Raw genomic sequence first — 15,967 nt, forward strand, 5'->3', positions numbered from 1 at the left:
GGGACACACACAGGGGAGAGAGAGAGAGTGACCACAGGAGGGACACACACAGGGGAGAGAGAGAGAGTGACCACAGGAGGGACACACACAGGGGAGAGAGAGAGTGACCACAGGAGGGACACACACAGGGGAGAGAGAGAGTGACCACAGGAGGGACACACACAGGGGAGAGAGAGAGAGAGTGACCACAGGAGGGACACACACAGGGGAGAGAGAGAGAGTGACCACAAGAGGGAAACACAGAGGGGAGAGAGAGAGAGTGACCACAGGAGGGACACACACAGGGGAGAGAGAGAGTGACCACAGGAGGGACACACACAGGGGAGAGAGAGAGTGACCACAGGAGGGACACACACAGGGGAGAGAGAGAGAGAGAGAGTGACCACAGGAGGGACACACACAGGGGAGAGAGAGAGAGTGACCACAGGAGGGACACACACAGGGGAGAGAGAGAGAGTGACCACAGGAGGGACACACACAGGGGAGAGAGAGAGTGACCACAGGAGGGACACACACAGGGAAGAGAGAGAGAGTGACCACAGGAGGGACACACACAGGGGGGAGAGAGAGAGAGAGAGAGAGAGAGTGACCACAGGAGGGACACACACAGGGGGGAGAGAGAGAGTGACCACAGGAGGGACACACACAGGGGGGAGAGAGAGAGTGACCACAGGAGGGACACACACAGGGGAGAGAGAGAGAGTGACCACAGGAGGGACACACACAGGGGAGAGAGAGAGAGTGACCACAGGAGGGACACACACAGGGGAGAGAGAGAGAGAGTGACCACAGGAGGGACACACACAGGGGAGAGAGAGAGAGAGTGACCACAGGAGGGACACACACAGGGGAGAGAGAGAGAGAGTGACCACAGGAGGGACACACACAGGGGAGAGAGAGAGAGAGTGACCACAGGAGGGACACACACAGGGGAGAGAGAGAGAGAGTGACCACAGGAGGGACACACACAGGGGAGAGAGAGAGAGAGTGACCACAGGAGGGACACACACAGGGGAGAGAGAGAGAGAGTGACCACAGGAGGGACACACACAGGGGAGAGAGAGAGAGAGTGACCACAGGAGGGACACACACAGGGGAGAGAGAGAGAGAGTGACCACAGGAGGGACACACACAGGGGAGAGAGAGAGAGAGTGACCACAGGAGGGACACACACAGGGGAGAGAGAGAGAGAGTGACCACAGGAGGGACACACACAGGGGAGAGAGAGTGACCACAGGAGGGACACACACGGGGGAGAGAGTGACCACAGGAGGGACACACACGGGGGAGACAGTGACCACAGGAGGGACACACACAGGGGAGAGGGAGACAGTGACCACAGGAGGGACACACACAGGGGAGAGAGAGAGAGTGACCACAGGAGGGACACACACAGGGGAGAGAGAGAGAGTGACCACAGGAGGGACACACACAGGGGAGAGAGAGAGAGTGACCACAGGAGGGACACACACAGGGGAGAGAGAGAGAGAGTGACCACAGGAGGGACACACACAGGGGAGAGAGAGAGAGAGTGACCACAGGAAGAGGGATCAGGGTGAGAAGGGTGAAAAGCTGAGATCTGTCAATGAACGAAGAGGGTTTGAACAGGTGTTGCTGCTCTGCAGAAAATGCTGCGTGTCCGTGACGACGAGTTCCAGCAGCTGAAGGAGCAGGAGGACGGGGAGCCGAAAGACGAGCCGCTGTCGGACGAGTACGACGAGCAGGAGATGGAGCTGTACCAGCAGTACCGGGCAGCCGGTTACGAGGATCACAACATGGTAACTCGCTGTGTGTGTGTGTGGGGGTACCTTACTGATGACACTGAGAGTGTGTGTGTGTGTGGGGGTACCTTACTGATGACACTGAGAGTGTGTGTGTGGGGGTACCTTACTGATGACACTGAGAGTGTGTGTGTGGGGGTACCTTACTGATGACACTGAGAGTGTGTGTGTGTGGGTACCTTACTGATGACACTGAGAGTGTGTGTGTGGGGGTACCTTACTGATGACACTGAGAGTGTGTGTGTGGGGGTACCTTACTGATGACACTGAGAGTGTGTGTGTGTGGGTACCTTACTGATGACACTGAGAGTGTGTGTGTGTGGGTACCTTACTGATGACACTGAGAGTGTGTGTGTGGGGGTTCCTTACTGATGACACTGAGAGTGTGTGTGTGGGGGTACCTTACTGATGACACTGAGAGTGTGTGTGTGGGGGTACCTTACTGATGACACTGAGGCCGTGTGTGTGCGGGGGTACCTTACTGATGACACTGAGAGTGTGTGTGTGTGTGGGGTACCTTACTGATGACACTGAGAGTGTGTGTGTGGGGGTACCTTACTGATGACACTGAGAGTGTGTGTGTGCGCACGCCTTACTGATGACACTTGAGTGTGTGTGTGTGGGGGTACCTTACTGATGACACTTGAGAGTGTGTGTGTGGGGGTACCTTACTGATGACACTGAGAGTGTGTGTGTGTGGGGGTACCTTACTGATGACACTGAGAGTGTGTGTGTGTGGGGGTACCTTACTGATGACACTGAGAGTGTGTGTGTGTGGGGGTACCTTACTGATGACACTGAGAGTGTGTGTGTGGGGGTACCTTACTGATGACACTGAGAGTGTGTGTGTGGGGGTACCTTACTGATGACACTGAGAGTGTGCAGCAAGAAACTGTGTCGTCTGAGTGTCCTTCTGATGTCTCCCGCCCAGCCATGGCTGAGTGACGAAGACGACGGGCCCTTCCTCGACCCCGTGCTGCGCAAGAGGGCCGTCAAGGTGAAGCATGTGAAGAGGAGGGAGAAGAAGTCGGAGAAGAAGGTGAGGAGCTGCTCCAGCCGGAAGAGCCCGCAGACTCTGTGCTTCCTTTCTCCCCTTCCAGGGAGCGAACGATTCCGGTTGCCAATGTGTGCGTTTCTGTGTGCTTTCGGCGTCCAAGAAAACCTTCCTCTCCGATCGATGTGTCTAGGGAGCATGAAGTACACCCATCCCCCAGCTTAAAAACGTGCTGCGACATGACAAAAACGTGCATTGTCATTCCTGTTTTTCTCCGTTTACGAGCGCCATGCAGAGAAGGCCACCCTGACCTCCCACAGCGCAGTTCACCCACACGACTGTGCTCGGAGAATTTCTACACAGCTCCTTCAGTCCATTTGCCTCGTTAGCCTGAGGTACATTAGCAGCAGGGATCTCACTCTTGACGATTCAGCCTCCAGTGAGGTAAACATTGGTAATGCTGAATTTGTGAACCCTGGGCCTGCGCATTTCTGCGCCTCCAATGCGTGCATGATCATATCCGCTCTCGGTGGTTACGGGTTGAACATAGTTCAGTTTTCGCTCGAGGGAAATCGCTTCCTTCGCAGCCGAACAGAAGGTGCCCCCCCCTCAGCACGTGGTCCCGGCCCTTCTTTTCGAAAGACGTTTCACTGAAAGTTTTCTCGTCTCTGCAAATGACTCGCGTGCGTTCATCCGATGTGTCCAAAGCACCTGTCTGCACCTAAGAGCTGAAACTTGGCCTCTCCCTGTCGCCTCCTGGTGCAGTTTTGGGAAGAGGCCTCCTGGTGCAGTTTTGGGACCGCGTCTTAATTATCCCCAAGGGGCAGCTTGTTTTACAGCGGGAGTCAATAGAAAGAAAGCACACAGACATGCAGTGCACCTGTACGCAGCCAGGAGAATCAGCTGTTGATCAAGGTTATGAACCTGTTTGTTTTTAAACAGGGAAATCTGTATCTGGGCTCTGAGGGGAGTAATTGGAATTTGTTTAAAAAAGGGTGTGAAAGGTCCTCTTGGATGGAATATACTTTATGCTAGACTCGTAACTAATAGACGTTTGGTAGGGCCGTCAGGTCACAGCTCCAGTGAGTTTCTGCCACAGTCTGGCAAGACTCCCCCAGTGTGTACTTACTCCTCAGCTTCAGACCCCAAACCAGCAGATCAGGGCAAAAAAGATCAAGCAGATTCTTTAAATGACTGATTAGACATGACCAGCATAGAATCGTCAACCTCAGAATGCTTATAAGTTTCTAGAGGACATTTTTTTTTGAAAGTAGAGTTTCGAAATGTGCTTTTGCCTCGAGACCCCTCGCCCCAGAGTGCGACTTGCTCTGCCGGGGTCCGGTTTCCCCGCCCTCCTCTCACTCTGTCTCTCCTGGCGCACGCGTTCCAGAAGGAGGAGTACAAGTCCCGGCGCCACAAGCAGAAGCAGAAGCACAAGGACCGGGTGAAGCACAGCGAGCGGGCCGAGTCCCGCGACGTGGGCGGCCTGCGGCAGTGCCTGGGGCCCGGCTGCGTGGAGGCCTCGCGCCCCAACTCCAAGTACTGCTCCGAGGACTGCGGCATGAAGCTGGCGGCCAAGTAAGAGCCCCCCCCCCCCCGGTCCTTCCCGGTCCTTCCCGGTCCTTCCCGCCCCTCCCCGTATCTCTGTCCGGGTCTCGCGCAGGCACAGCGTCGGCAGGAGTTCCCCACTCCCCCGGCGGGGTGGCTGCACGGGAGGGCTGGAGGTCACCCCCAGGAGCCCGTCCGGTGCGCTGCCCCTGTCCGAGGGGAATCGCTCAACTGGGAATCTCCCCGGGCGGAATCGGGATAGGCAGACGGGCTCAGGAAATCCCGGTTAAACAGGGGTGCCCCTAAATCCGGTAGCACAGCGTAAAAGCGCCGCTCGCTCTTCTGAAGGAGAGTCGGTGCACAGTCTGCTCTCCTGTCTCGATGGCGAGAAGCATCTGCTTGATGACTCTCCCGTCCCACGCACAGCGCTGTGAAAAACCATTCAGCCTTTTTCAAACGGTGGTGGTTCAAGACGGCACCGTGTCGGAAATTTTAGTCAAGAAGAAGGATTACCTTCTTTTCCTGAGAGACAGACAGCCTAGGAGCCACCTGCGTGTCCGACCTCTGACCCTTCCGCCCTGAAGGGTGTTTACAGGGGATATTTGCAGAGAAGCAGGACTAGTGACCTGCGGTTTTGCAGGAATGGCTCCTGAAGCAGTCAGTTGCGGGTTGTGCTGCGGACGCGCGCGCGTGCGGTGGGGGTCTCTCAGTGGCTCCGCCCCCCTCGTTTGGCGTTATTGCCAGCGTCTCTGTCCGTTGTCCGCAGCCGGATCTACGAGATCCTGCCGCAGAGGATCCAGCAGTGGCAGCAGAGCCCCTGCATCGCGGAGGAGCAGGGCAAGAAGCTGCTGGAGCGGATCCGCCGGGAGCAGCAGCAGGCCCGGCTCCGCCTGCAGGAGATGGAGCGCCGCTTCCACGAGCTGGAGAGCATCATCGTCAAGGCCAAGCAGCAGGTCGTGCAGCAGGACGAGGAGGTGAGGGGGGCAGGGGGTACCGGCACACAGAGAGGGTGAATACAGAGGGCAGACAGCAGGTCGGGGAGGTGAGGGGGGCAGGGCAGGGGGGTATCAGCCCAGAGAGAGGGGTGAATACAGAGAGTAGGCAGCAGGTCGGGGAGGTGAGGGGGACAGGCCAGGGGGGTATCAGCCCAGAGGGAAGGAGTGGGATTCAGAGAGCAGGCAGCAGGTCAATCAGGGAGGTGAGAGAGGCAGGGCAGGGGAGTATCAGCCCAGAGAGAGGGGTGAATACAGAGAGTAGGCAGCAGGTCGGGGAGGTGAAGGGGGCAGGGCAGGGGGGTATCAGCCCAGAGAGAGGGGTGAATACAGAGAGTAGGCAGCAGGTCGGGGAGGTGAGAGGGGCAGGCCAGTGGATATTGGCCCAAAGAGAAGGAGGGGGATTCAGAGAGCAGGCAGCAGGTCGGGGAGGTGAGAGGGGCAGGGCAGGGTATCAGCCCAGAGAGGGGTGAATACAGAGAGCAGGCAGGAGGTCAGGGAGGGAGGGAGGAGAGGGAGACAGGGGGGTACTGACCCACAGAGAAGGAGGGGGATACAGAGAGCAGAGGCAGCAGGTAGGTCAGGGAGGTGAGGGGGGCAGGGCAGGGGTGTATCAGCCCAGAGAGGGGTGAATACAGAGAGCAGGCAGGAGGTCAGGGAGGGAGGGAGGAGAGGGGGACAGGGGGGTACTGACCCACAGAGAAGGAGGGGGATACAGAGAGCAGGCAGCAGGTCAAGAAGGTGAGGGGGGCTGGAGTTTATACGGCAGTGGATAAACTATACTCTGCTGTAGAAACTTCCTTTATATATATATATGGAGAGAGAGTAGAAGATTACAGATTGGGATGATGAGAAGCAATATCAAGCAGGAGAGAGGAGAGCTCTGAGCCTGCAAGGCACAGCTTCGTTGATAGACACGCAGGACCAGGCGTGAGAAAAAGAGGGAGAGGGGGTTGCTCTTCTTTCTCTAATGTTCACTGATCGGCTCCGATGTCTGTCCCTGTAACTCCCGCTCGTGCCTGCGCAGGTGAATGAGGGCGACAGCGACGACACAGACCTGCAGATCTTCTGTGTGTCCTGCAGTCACCCCATCAACCCCAAGGTGGCGCTCAGGCACATGGAAAGGTGCTATGCCAAGGTGAGTGGCTGTAAAGGTGCACTGAGAACTGGTCCATAAACATTTTCGTAAGATTTGAGAAAGTAATGCTTGTTTTTACAGCTGGTTAAGGTGTTTCTGTATTCATAGACCTAGAAAAAAACTTTTCTAGCTTTCCAGTGAATCGTTTTTGGGAGCGAGAGTCCCAGTGTCTATATAGTTGCTTGGCAACAAGGAGCTTGTGTTGGAACCTGCGTCATAACATTTAGGTGTTTCATCTTGGCAGTCAGGCTGATCTATACTTCACATCTCGCCTGTCTGGCCCTGCAATTGTCAAGAGTGAGAGCTAATCAATAATTAATAACCGATTGCTAAGCAAAATCTAAAGATTGCTGATCTTTTTTTGTTTGTTGGTACTGCTACCCAAAGGAAGTATCTAGCATTTTCCCCTGATTAATTTAAAGTCCTGGTTGTGACAGTTTGTTCTGTGGGTACAGTGGTTCTTCTGTCTGATCCCTGGCTTTTAGCAGCACCTACTGCCAGTAAACTGTTAAGTGTCACTGACCCCACTGTCACCAGTCACTGTGTCGTCAGCTATGAGTCCTGGTCGGCTAATTCCACCATTTAGTAGTCACAGTCGGCTAGTGACTTGAACCAGGCTCAAACCCACAGTTGTAGACCTCAACCTGTGCTGAACCGCTCCTATCAGTGAATTACAATATGAGTTCTGGCGTTTCTGTGCGTCTGCTCACAAGTTTTAGGTTGGTGATAGAACAGAAGTTGAGTTGTCTCAATTCCAACATTGTTCTAAATGAAGCAGACTGGTGTGTTTTTTATTACAGCCTTTTGCCATGTAGCAGTGGAACAGGCGAGCGTGTCTTCAAGTGTAAGGGAACAACTCCTGCAATGCAGCGATCAATAGCCTCTCTTGGCTTCCTGTCGCTGGTGTCACGGGCACTTTGTCCTCTGTCCACTGCCACTGACTGCCTGTCTCTGTTTGTGTCCCCTCTGCAGTACGAGAGCCAGACTTCCTTCGGCTCCATGTACCCCACGCGCATCGAAGGGTAAGACCCGCCAGGGGCCTGCGGGAGACCCGAGGGGCGACTGCGAATCTCTGACTGCCCCAGGTGTAATGGTGGTGGTGGTGGTGGTGGTGTTGTTGTTGTTGGGGAGGTTGGTTGCTGTCTACATTCACAGTAACAGCTGGGGAATTATATAAACAAAAAATGACATCCAGCAGCTGTGAAAAATAATCCCCAAAAAGCCGGTGTCACCGCGGGCCAGGGATGTTTCCTTCAAGCCTCCTCTGCGTGCGTCTGACCCGACTGTCTCTTGGCGTGCAGGGCCACCCGGCTCTTCTGCGATGTGTACAACCCCCAGAGTAAGACCTACTGCAAGAGGCTGCAGGTGCTGTGTCCAGAGCATTCCAGAGACCCCAAGGTCAGTCGGGGGAGGGGGAGTGGGGGGGTCACGCGGGTTTTGTCCAGGGGGGATACAGCAGGGCCTGCCTGCCCTCGCCGCACTCGTATAGCGTTGTCGCGTACAAGATGGCAGCGCTTTTCACAGCAGCAAGAGGGAATGCAGACATTCAGTAGCTAAGGGGGCGCGATTGGAAAAGACGGATTTGACTCCTTGTCTGGTTTATTTGGCCTGGTTTAATCTCCCGGGTGATCCAGAGCTGGAGTGAAATCCAGAGCCAGGTGCTGCAGCTGTGGCCAGAGGTTTCCTGCCTCTGCAGTGAGAAATGCAAGTGCTGCGCAGAGCAGGGGTCAGCGGCTCTGCACTGTGGCAGGATCACGCCATCGCGCGCTCTCTCTCTCTCTCTCTCTCTCTGAGCTCAGCAAAGCAGACCTGCTCCGGTTCAGTTCCAGTTAACGGAGTGGCCCAGTTTTCCTATACAAACGGATGGGCCCCCCCTGGCCTGAAGGGCGGGGTGCACCGCCCGCGTCCCACCGTTTCGCCCCCTCCTCTCCCTCAGGTGCCCGCGGACGAGGTGTGTGGGTGCCCGCTGGTGAGGGACGTCTTCGACCCCACGGGGGACTTCTGCAGGGTGGCCAAGCGCAAGTGTAACAAGCACTACTGCTGGGAGAAGCTGCGCAGGGCCGAGGTGGACCTGGAGCGAGTCAGGGTGGTGAGCGCAGCAAACCGGCGTACCCTCTCAGCAGCCATGTAATCGGCTCTCAATAATAATACAGTGTGTGATCTCCTGTCCCAGCCTGAGGAACAGACAGTGAGCCTGTCTCTCAATAATAATAATAATAATAATAATAATAATAATAATAATAATAATATACTGGGCGATACAGAGCGATACAGAGCATTATTGGTTGTATGTTGTATGTAAATCTATTACGATGAATTAGTATTGTAAATGTCTGTAGTTGTTGAATTAATTGTGTACACTTTGTGCAGCACTGTAATCCGTCAGCTATGCCAGTAAAGCTCGTTGAATTGAATTGAATGAGCTGCCCAGTCTGCTATCGCCCAACATGACTTCTTACAGAAGACAGTGCAGTGCTGCTTGTACTGTCTTACCTGTTTCTCTCTGTCTCTGGCTGCCCCTGCCCTCCTCCTCTCTGCAGTGGTACAAGCTGGACGAGCTGTTTGAGCAGGAGCGCAATGTGAGGACGGCCATGACCAACCGCGCCGGCCTGCTGGCCCTCATGCTGCACCAGACCATCCAGCACGACCCGCTGACCACTGACCTGAGGAGCAGCAAGGACCGCTGACGCAGGGCACGTGCGCACAATGATGACCCGTTTTTTTTTTTTTTTTCAGCTAGATTTGATTTTTTTTCAATCCAGAAACGCCCTTTTAGGAATGTCCAAACCATCATTTAAGGCTCATCAACCTCCCGAGCTCTCCCGGAGAGACAAGGCAATGTGGACGTGATCCCCTGTCACGCCCATTTCCGCCATGCAGGTTGAGGTGCTGTGGGCTCCACAGTTCCCCGCGGACAGGAGAGTTTGTGCCAACAGGAGCGCGGGCACAGCTCTACATCACTGTGAGATCTCAGGCTGTGCCGTTGCCCAAGAGGACCCTGACTGACAGATTCTAGCCATGTACCTGATGGTACTTAGCCAGTGGCATGCTGCTGCTTGGTGAATCCCAGTTACAGTTGGCTAACCATGCGATGCTGACTTGGTCATAGTTGGCTAGTGACAAGATCCTTGTGTCACCTCTTGATGAATCATGGTTACAGTTGGTTAATGACGTGATCCTGGCATCACCGTTGGGTACAGTTGACTAGTCATGTGATCCTGGATTTGCTGCTTGCTGAGTACCTGTTACAGTCAGATAGTGAAATGACCCTGGCTTCACTGCTTGGCGAATCCTGGGTACAGTCCGTTAGCCACGCAATATTAGTGTTATTGCTGGTGAATCTCGGTTACAGTGGGCTAGCCGTGCGATCCTGGCTTCACTGCTTAGTGAAACCTGGTTACAGTCGTCTAGCGATGTGATCCTGGCTTTTCACCCCATTTGGCGAATCCCAGAGCAAAACCTGGAAATCGCCTTCCATAGCGGACCCACCTGGGAGTCCCTGGGACGCACTGATCACATGCCACCCATCCCGGGCGCCTGCCTTCCACACTGTGGAGCCACCGTAACCCAAAACGTCATAGAGTCCCACACCTCGTGCCCTGATCTGCGGAGCCAAGTGAACGGAGAGTCCAAACTTCCGCTGGGTGGGCCACCAGATTCCAACAGGACTTCAGTCCCAATCCCTGCGGAGGCAGTGGATTCCGGAGAAACCTGGGCTTTGGAATCGGAGGTCGCCAGTCAGTCTGCACAGCTGGACCGACGGAGAGGAAAAACCTGACGTTTGTGTTTCTCCTGTTATTCCCTGCAGAGGTCAGAGGAGAATTCCTGGTTGAAGATCCACAGCACAGCTGGGAGAAGAGGAGGGATGCTCCTGATTAATCACACTTGTACACAGAGCCGCAGCATTGAAATGGTCCATATTGAAATTTCTCATCGACATGCATTACCTTTCAGTTTTTGTAATCTGTTTTCTTCATGTCTACCCCCCCTTCCCCGTCTCTCTTCTTCTCAGGCCGTTTACTTTTTGTCTTCCCTTTTTTTAATTTTTGGAATACATTAAAAAAAAAAGTTTGAAAAAATGATTTATTTTCTGGAGTTTTATTCGGTGTGTTAACCCACGTTGATTGCGACGCAGACGTCGCACTCACTCACGCAGAGTTGCAGAGGTGGTCGCTGTGTGATTTCTCTAGACAGCTCCCTGAGCTACCAGAGCAATTGTGTTTGCTTCCACCTTACCTTGTTTTTCAGTTTACCAGCCCTGTTCAGTTACTGAGGCCTGGGGGGTGACATCAGGGTACCTGGTTCGTAAAATATTTAGAGTTTAATGTTGAACCCTGTTTTATAAATATCCAGATCTTGCGGTGTCTTTCAGATGACTGATTTCTGAGTCCTAGGCTGAATTCCCAGGGGAGTGTTCTGGGTATCTAGAGACCTGCTGGTTACATTTGGGTGATTTTTGCCGAACTCAGGAGATCAGTGTTTCTGACTTCTCATCTTTTGCCCGGTAGGGGGCAGTGTGAGACCACAAGGGAAAAGACACTTTACCCCAACCCAACTTCATGGGCAGCTACCTAATACAGCTGTCCTGGTCAGGGTGACCCTGCCTTGCTCCCGTTGCTTGCTGGGATAGACTCCGGCTCCCCATGACCCTGTACTGGATACGGTCTCTCTGAACTGGGACTAGTCTTTCTGAGTTGCTGTGAAACCATTGTATGACCCCCAGCTATTCTCTGGGTCTCCTATCACTAGGAGAACCTTTCTAAGTGCGATGATGAAACTCCGCTCATTCGTGCTCGGTTGAACGTTACCATTTGGAACAGATTATTCGTGGGGTCAAAAGGTCATGAAGAGTCAGGAAGTTAAATGAGACGGCCTTACTGAGTGATCATGGCTGCTATGCAAGACAGTGGCTGTTTAGTCAAGAATCTTGTCTGGTTTACAAAGTGTGATGAAAATCCCCTTTCCAATCAGCTGGCCCTCTTCCTGCACTCAGTTGCTTCATCAATATTTAGCCGTTTTAAAAAAAAGTTTAGTTTATCCCTCCATCCATTTTCTAACCACTTTATCCAACTCGGGGTCATAGGGCAGCCAGAGTCTATCCCAGCAAGCACTGGGCACAAAGCTATGTTAACCCTGGACAGGACACCAGTCCATCACAGGACACACAGACGCACAGCACAGCCAGTTTCCCCAGAAACCAATTCAGCTACCAGTATGTCTCTGGACTGTGGGAGGAAACTGGAGCACCAGGAGAAATGTTTCTTTATATACTTGCCAATTATTGTTGATTATTACAGCACATGCAGAATGTTATTTTTTTAAACGATTTACAGTAATGTGTGTTGGACAAACATTGCACACTGGTTTTGTTGGTGTTTTTAATTATTCCTGCAGGTAAATGCGCACAGATTAATGACTATTGATGTTCTCGGATTAATAAAACTATTGCGTTTGTACTATTTGTATTTCAGGCTGGTCCTTTTAAATAGATTTTAAATTTTAAATTTAAATTTGCGGATGGGCTTCCTTTGTATGTTTAGTTGTTTAGCAATTTTTTTAGTTTACAAACCTTTACAAACTTATGTAATAAATGTGTATCTAAATAAAAGCTGGATCACATTTCAAGTTGTGTGGGAAACAGTAATTTAATTTAAAAGACTTGACACTTATATTAGTGACTTTTAAATCAATATAAACTGATGGAAAAAAGAAACGCAACATTTTCTGGAATGTGAATACTATAGTTATTATTCCATTCCAGGGCTTTTTTACTCTTAAATTTTCATTTTTTTAATTCAATAAAACTAATGCATTGCTACATGTTTCAAATTAATATCATTCTAACTACTGTAGTTAATGTATTGAGTTTCTTACACAAGCAAATGAGATATGGAAACAAAAAGTCTCAGTTAAGATGTGACTAAGTGTGAGATTGTAAGATTAAGTGTGAACATATAATGAACACCCTGTTGTAACTGCTACACGGCGCTGTACACACAGCCACTGAAGGGCGGAGCAGTGGCTCTGTGGCTGAGGATCTGTGTCTGTGGCAGGAAGGTTATCAGTTCAAATCCCAGCTGCTCCAGGGGCGCTGTACAACAGCTGATCCTGCGCTCTGACCCCCAACTGCTCTCCCTGTCTGTGTGTCTCCTGGAGAGCAAGCTGGGGTCTGTGAAAAGACAAATTCCTAATGCAAGAAATTGTATAGGGCCAATAAAGTGGTTATGTTATGTTATGAACAGAAGAACTGTTACACAAGAAGAGAGAGGAGGCCTGTCTAGTCCGTATGGTGGTCAAGGATTTCCCTGTGGACACCCGTTGGACTGTTTGCCTCGGACACCCCCCCCCCGGACACCAGCACACCATGGACACGCCCCCTGTTTTCCTTCCAGCCCCTTTGCATGCTTTTTCCCCGTGTTTTCCTGACTCCTCCCCGGATTGTGCTGTCTGCGTAGGGTCCTGAACGTACGCTTCCTGACAGCTCCCCTGCGACCCTGTAGCTGATACAGCAGTTAAGTAAATGGGCAGGCGGTATCACGGAGATTTCTGTAGGCTGGAATCGCAAGTGTCACGAAGCGCATACTCACATACTTCCAAAGCAACACGTGGTGATTTCCCCGGTGCACTGTGCACTTATGTTGGAAGCGAGTTACTTGTAGGAAAATATTTTGAAGCGCCTGCATTCTTTGGGGCTTCAATCATTTGCTCCTCTTGTAGCAGCAGAGCACTACAACAAACCAATTGTTTCTCCTGTGAGCCGTGGCCAAATGTCAACGTAACCAACAAAGTCAGTGTCTACAAGACAGCGCGGGGTTTACACAAGAGTATAAGCTGCTTCATAGAAGACAGAGCGCTTACAAGAGCACAAGAGTTTGAACAGAGGAAAGGACGCAGACGAGAGGGGCTGTTCTACCCACCTGGCCTGTCTGGCAGTTCAGTAGCTAGCTGATTCCAGGGTCTCATCCAGCTGTTTACCCCGAAGAAAAACACCAGGGTATCGGCTTCAACGGCCTGGCTGGGCCGAAACATTGCACCTCTTCTCTTTTCCTTCCAGCGTGGAATGAGCCCGTTCCTTCACAGCTCCCTGCTGGGGCCTGTCTGGACGGCCGCCCCCTCTCTTGCACAATCGGGCCCCTTGTAGTCTGCTCTGTCCGAGACCAGTGAGACCAGTGAGACCGGCTACTTTTAGGCTGTGAGTTTGACTCCAGTCTCGTCAGTGGGGAGGCTGACAGTTTGTTTTGCACGTTTTTGGGGCTGTTAATGTGCGCCGTGATCGCGCCGCAGCTTCGCCACCGAACCGAGCTGGAAGCCGCAGGGATCTTACCCCTCGGCTGGATCTTGTGGGCAAAGGTTGTTGCGTTAGACCTTGCTGTGCTGCACACCATGTGGCTAGTACTGGGGTTAAAAAGAGAACAGTCTGCTGCCGGGGGGGGGTATTTATACCAGCTTCTGTTAAACGTGTTAAAGACGATAGGGGATAAATTCCAGACAGAGATCTGAGAATCAGAATGGAGGACGTCCCAGAAAAAACAGGGACCTGAGGTAGCCCTGCAAATACACACAATATATTTCTCATTTCCCAGCACAAACATGCATTTCTGGACCAGGGTTACTGGGGCCCAGTTACGCTGTTGAGTAACACACAGCAGGTACCCAGTTACTGAGATAATTACTCATTAGACGCAGCGTCAATTTAGTTTAAAGGCCTTGCAGTTCTTTGAAGGTCGCGGGCGAGATGGGCGGTTTGGTGCTCCAGGGCGCCGGGGTGAATACAGCCCCATCTCGAAAGCCAGGAGGACGGGACCCCCAAGTGACGGCCGCGCCTCCGTACTGATCCCGAACTCCGAGTTCCGGAATTCCGGAATGTCGCCTGGTCCGCAGGCAGGCAGATTGGTGATTACCCGCTGTATTCGGACCCAGGGTTGAAGCGGATTGGATGGGACCCAGGGGCACCCACCAACCACTCACCGAGCCAGCGGGGCGCACACAGGCGTTTCAGCCAAGCGGGAACAAAGGTTAAGAATAAAAAAAACCGACATCTTTCTGGTGTCTTCAAAGTTGCGGCGTCGAAGAGGGGAAGAGGGAGCTTTTTGTGGGTTTCTTTTTTTTAAAAAAACAACAACAACAACAACAACAACAACAACAACACAGATGCTTCGCCGTACGGCGCGCAAATATGTTTTTGTGTGCGCGCGTTCCCCAGCGACGTCTGCTCCACGGTCGCTGCACGTGCTCCAGCTCCTCGCCGGGGGGGGGGTTGGAGAAAGAGCGGCAGCACGCGCAGCCAGCCCCGCGCTGAATCCTCGGAGCTGAATCCCCGCACGGCTCGTGCTGCACAGAGGAGCCTCTCCGCCCAGCGGAAGCTGCGGGGCTCCAGGAAGAGGAGGGGGGAGCTGGGAGGTGAGGGGTTCATCGGGTAGCGCGGCTCAGGAGCAGCCTGCGAGGGCTGAGACAGGCACCCCCGCCCGGCGGGACAAGGAGGAGCAGACGGATCGAGAGAGCAGCCTGCGTGCAGCCCCGCACCGGGAGACCGCAGCCAGAGAGGCGCGAACCGAGTCGAGCAGAGAGGACGTCCAATTCAAAGACGAGCCACGGGCGGGCGTCCCACTCGATTTCAGCCGGCCCCCGGTTGTCTGAAAGCATTCACAAGGCCCATGCGTGTCTTTCAGATTGGATTCCCTCCGCCGTCACCACCAGGAATGCCACTAACTCTGTATTCACGAATAATCAGCCCGAGGTAGCGCTCTGTTTTCCACCTACCGATCTCTGCATATTGCCACGCTCATATTCGGTCTTCCGCGTATAAAATAAGCCACATGATTTAATCGAGTGCAGGCGGGCTCGACATTTTAACACCGGCTGAAGAGGAAACGTCTTTCCCCCGAGAGTGGACGCTGAGCAGGTGATGTACCTGTCCAGGTGCACACCAGGGAGAACCCGGCACGATGCCGGGGGGAGATCCCGATCGGACAGCCCCTGGAATCCTAGCGTCTGGACTCCCGCTGTATAGGGAGCTGGGAAAGGTGTCGAAGTCCTGCTGAGCATGTGAATGCAGGGAGAACATGCAAACTCCACGCAGACAGCACCCCAGGAATTGTGTCGCCCATTTGCTGTATTAAAAACTCCTGAGACGTCTCCCGAAGTCTCCTGCAGACCGCTCCCCGTCCCCTCCCCGTCCTTCGGATGAGACGTCAAACCGAGGTCCTGACTCTCTGTGGTCATTAAAAATCCCAGGGCGTTTCTCAATAAGAGTAGGGGTGTAACCCCAGTGTCCTGGCCAAATTTCCCCATTGGCCCTTACCAATCATGGCCTCCTAATAATCCCCATCTATGAACTGGCTTCATCACTCTGCTCTCCTCCCCACTGAGAGCTGATGTGTGGTGAGCGTTTGGCGCACTCTGGCTGCCGTCGCATCATCCAGGTGGGGCTGCACACTGGTGGGGGTGGAGGGGATCCCCATTACCTGTAAAGCGCTTTGAGTGGAGTGTCCAGAAAAGCGCTATATAAGTGTAA

At 53.1% G+C, this 15,967-nt stretch overlaps 1 protein-coding gene across 4 annotated transcripts in view; it reads left to right on the plus strand.

The window, feature by feature from the left end:
* Positions 1-10,535, plus strand: part of LOC102696943 (CXXC-type zinc finger protein 1) — an 18,020-nt gene extending 7,485 nt beyond the window's left edge. For 3 of the 4 annotated variants that reach the window (XM_069183855.1, XM_069183837.1, XM_069183851.1), the window contains exons 6-15: positions 1,626-1,778; positions 2,713-2,820; positions 4,166-4,353; positions 5,090-5,297; positions 6,343-6,453; positions 7,426-7,475; positions 7,755-7,851; positions 8,390-8,542; positions 8,994-9,146; positions 10,262-10,535. In XM_069183855.1, the coding sequence (XP_069039956.1) occupies positions 1,626-1,778; positions 2,713-2,820; positions 4,166-4,353; positions 5,090-5,297; positions 6,343-6,453; positions 7,426-7,475; positions 7,755-7,851; positions 8,390-8,542; positions 8,994-9,140 (1,215 nt within the window). In that variant the 3' untranslated portion in view covers positions 9,141-9,146; positions 10,262-10,535. Of the gene's footprint in view, positions 1-1,625; positions 1,779-2,712; positions 2,821-4,165; positions 4,354-5,089; positions 5,298-6,342; positions 6,454-7,425; positions 7,476-7,754; positions 7,852-8,389; positions 8,543-8,993; positions 9,147-10,257 lie in introns of all 4 variants that reach the window. The other variant, XM_069183848.1, reaches the window with a different exon arrangement.
* Positions 10,536-15,967: the final 5,432 nt, after the last annotated feature.

This window comes from Lepisosteus oculatus, chromosome 2 (genome assembly GCF_040954835.1).
Source record: "Lepisosteus oculatus isolate fLepOcu1 chromosome 2, fLepOcu1.hap2, whole genome shotgun sequence".
Lineage (NCBI taxonomy): Eukaryota > Metazoa > Chordata > Actinopteri > Semionotiformes > Lepisosteidae > Lepisosteus > Lepisosteus oculatus.